The sequence below is a fragment of the Buceros rhinoceros genome, unplaced genomic scaffold (genome assembly GCF_000710305.1).
Source record: "Buceros rhinoceros silvestris isolate BGI_N320 unplaced genomic scaffold, ASM71030v1 scaffold6599, whole genome shotgun sequence".
Taxonomy (NCBI): Eukaryota; Metazoa; Chordata; class Aves; order Bucerotiformes; family Bucerotidae; genus Buceros; species Buceros rhinoceros.
The window spans coordinates 71,002-74,781 of record NW_010433224.1 but is presented as its reverse complement, the minus strand read 5'-3'; the positions used below and the strand labels follow the sequence as shown (position 1 = coordinate 74,781).

At 50.1% G+C, this 3,780-nt stretch overlaps 1 protein-coding gene across 1 annotated transcript in view; it reads right to left on the bottom strand.

The window, feature by feature from the left end:
• Positions 1–3,780, bottom strand: part of NCOA1 (nuclear receptor coactivator 1) — a gene marked incomplete at its 3' end in the record, with an annotated part of 55,542 nt that overhangs the window by 24,859 nt on the left and 26,903 nt on the right. Inside the window, exon 3 of the mRNA XM_010144033.1 lies at positions 3,364–3,458. Within this exon, the coding sequence (XP_010142335.1) occupies positions 3,364–3,458 (95 nt within the window). The remainder of the gene's footprint in view (positions 1–3,363; positions 3,459–3,780) is intronic.

Below are 3,780 nucleotides of genomic sequence, written 5' to 3'. Positions count from 1 at the left end.
CTCCAGCAGGTCCATGTCTGTGCTGTGCTGAGGAGCCCAGAGCGGGACCCAGCACTGCAGGGGGGTCTCTTCAGAGTAGGGCGCAGCAGAAAGGGAGGATCAACCTGCTGCCCATGTTGCTGGGGCTGAGCCCCACATGTGGTTGGCTTCTGGGTCCTTCTCCTCGGGGCTGCTCTCCATCCCTTCCCCCCCAGCCTGTTCTGATACTGGGGGTTGCCCCAACCCAGGGGCAGGACCTGGCACTTGGCCTAGTTGAAGGTTCACACAGACCCACTTCTCCAGCTCGTTCAGGTCCCTCTGGGTCATCCCCGTACAGACCCCTGAGGGACACCACTTGTCACTGATCTCCATCTGGACATCGATCTGTTAACCACTGCCCTCCAGATGCGACCGCCCAGCCAGTTCCTCATCCTCTCAACAGGCCAGCCATCAGACCCGTAACTCTGTTCTGCAATCTCCACTGCTAAGGATGTCCCTACCACTAAGAACCATGCCAGTGGAGGAGCCAATCCCCTTCTAAGGCCCAGGGCAGTCAGGAAGGCTCTAATTTTGCAAGCTGCTGAAATTCAGCATATACCCGATTTGCTTAATTACAGCCCAAGAGTGACAGAGCCTTTGCACCACACAGAATAATGGGGTTTTTAATGCTTTTAGAATGCAAGTGGCAAATCAGTCCTGCAGCCGAACAGAGAAGGACAAGTTCCACCTGGACTCAAACACAGGGGAGATTTCTGCTTATTTTAACAAGGACATCATCAAAGCTTTTAATACACTGCCACGGTACGGGCTGGGTAATGCTTTCTGGTGCAGAGCTGTAGAGCCCTTATGAAGGAGCCCTTGAGAAGGTTTATTGCTGATTTATGCTCTTCCAACATGCATCACCTGAAACATTTTATCCAGGCAGGACTTGGTTTTCCCAGAGTCTAATTCCTACTTAACCTGCTCATGGACAGCGAGGTCTGGTGGACTGTGATCCCACAACTAGATCTCGGAGTGGGAGGTGGTGCAGGGACAGGAGAAACCCGTCATCCCAAAAATTGGTACCCGCAGCATCACTCTCTCCTCCCCATCCTCCTGCTTGTCCGTGCCAGCAGCGAGGTCCTCTGAGGGAGGGCACCCAGCCTTTATTTCTAAAAACCAGGTTTTGCTGTAGGGTGACATTAAGCACAAGGAACAGGAAGCATTTAAAAAAGAAAAAAAAAAAAGAAAGAAATCTTTTGTCAAAATGGTTTTGGCAGATTGGCTGCAATTTTCCTTCTTCCCGGCTGTTGCCAAGACAACCAGCTTTTGCACTTTGGGCGCCCAAAAAACCAGACCCAGCTGGATGGTAAAGCCCACCTGGACCCTCCTCCCCAGGGGATGCTGCTTTTGGGGGGCCAGGGAGCAGGGAAGGAGCAGGGGATGCTCCAAGGTGGCTGCTGGTGAGGACCCAGCTTGGACACCTCCCTGACATCCCTGATTCCTCCAGCAGCAACTCTGGGCATTTATCCATGGTCGAAGCATTAAATTACATTATTGGCACAATTGCTTATGGAAATCAACCCCAAACATAGGTCAAGAGGCAAAAAACTTTCCTAAAAACGAACAAGATGCTTTTTAATAGCCCTTTAAAATCCCCAATGGGGCCCAGGGCACCCAGAAGAAGCTGGAAGTCATTTGGGGGTTGGTTTTAGGCATGGGAGGCTGTGGATTTGCTCGGGCACCAGTGAAACAACTAATTGCTTCTCACTGTCAATCCACACGAAAAATAAACTCAGCACGGTAAGGGCTTGGTATCCTCAAAGTGCTTCATGCAGCCATGGATGGCCCATGGCACGGGCACGGGTCAGGGTTGGCCTCTCAAGAGCTCCGGCTTACATGCAAGGAGGCTAATTAGGAAATCATTCCTCAGCCTGAATAGATAATAACCATCATCTAGACAAGGATTTTAAATCAAATAATACACAGTAGGTTGTCTGCACAGTGGCATTGACTGCGCAGCAATACTCCTTCCTGCAGAGAGGACGTGTCGATACCCAGCCCAAGCCCACGGGGTCATTTTCAGTCATGAGCTCCCTGATTTAATTCATTTCTGTTTCTTTATAATGACCTCAGGTTTTCCATCACCCATGTGCTGTCATCCCCAAAGCACCCTTCTCCCCATCACCCAAGGGGCTGGCTAGCTCCATGGCTCCCTGCCATGGCCAGAGACATGGACACGAGGGGATCGACCCTGGCTCTGCTGAGCCAACTGGGCCCACATTCATCTTCCAAGCCACTAGACCAAGCACCTCTGTAGCCAACCTGCCAACTTCACATTAATTCCATCCATGTGCTTCCAGCACCCATTTTCCACCCTTTCCATGAGTCAAGCCCCTTCCTTTGAGACCAACCCCCTTCCCATCCCTTTTGCATTAACCCCCCCATGTGCAGCGTCACCTCTTGTAGAGCCTTATTCACCCCTTCACATCAGGGCTTGGGGGACCAGTGTGGTATAAGCAGGGAATAAGGATGTCTGGAAAAACAGACAGCACAACTCAGGAGAGCTCTTCATGGCCTCCGAGCATCTTGGAGATGCAGTAGAGGCCAAAAACAGGGCTGGGGAGAGTCACGTTTCACCTCCCCAGCCACTGGGCTCCCAAGAGAAACCACAGAGTAAACTGTTGGACTGTGTCACATCAGCAGTTATGCTCTTCCAGTTCATTACATGAATCAGATGAGGATGGTACTTCCTTCTGGTCTTTGAATGTGTACTTTTATCAGGTGGTTTTAACACAGGAAGGTGGCTGCGGGATGGTGCTGGCCACCCCCAGGGAGGAACCTCCCCAGCCCCAAGCCCAACCATTCCCTGTGGAATTACCACCTGAATGATTTAGGATTGAGGCGTATCTCTGGGGCCTGGGATATAACACAACGTCTCTCATCGAATAACCTTCTCCATACATGATAGCCCTGTCAGGTTCAACTCCGACCTTCCTCCTTACCGATACCAGCAGAAACGGAGAGTGTACTCCTCATCCTCTCTATTTTCCAGAGCGCAGAAGGACTCACATGTGTTCAAAACCATCCACGCTACCCAACTCACCTCCAAATGAGCCCAGGGGCTCGGTTTAATCCTGTCTTTGTGTCTTCATGCTGATATTAAGAAGCTATCCAGAACAGCTTCTACTTAACCAAGTCCAAGCTCCACCAAACTTGGTTAAGACTCACTTTCCAAATGATTTACTGAAGGCAAAGGACCAAAATCAGCTTATCTGCCACTTAGGCCAGGGACACAGTTGGGCTTAGAGCATCCCAACTACATCCTCATTGCCTTCCTCCTCTGCTTTGCATTGGGCAGTAGCAGGAGCCTGGCAGCATCAGTGAGAACATTTGAGCACCTACCTCCAGAAGAAGAGGTCCCAGAGACTCCTTCTCAATCACCCCTTGGCTGCTGGACGAGATGTCGGACTTCTGGACTTCATCATCGGCTGCTTTCTCTGTAGCAAAGGAAAACGGATGTTTCAACCAAAAAAAAAAAAAGTCACTTTACTACAACCAATAATAAACAAAATACTAACCGCTTGTCACACAGAATGTCCTGGTTTGAGTTAGAACAGAACTCATTCTGTTCAGAGATTTCACTTTTCAGTTAAGTCTTTTCTAACTGCACTTTCTGAAGGGGGGGGAAAGGAGAAGGGGGTAAGAGCAGAGTCTCTGTCATTTGTCTAGTGGCCAGCCCATGGGTGGAATGCACCAAAAGACTCCAGCATTTTCATTTCACCCCTCGGTCCCATGAAGACACAATGTGATTTCTAGTTA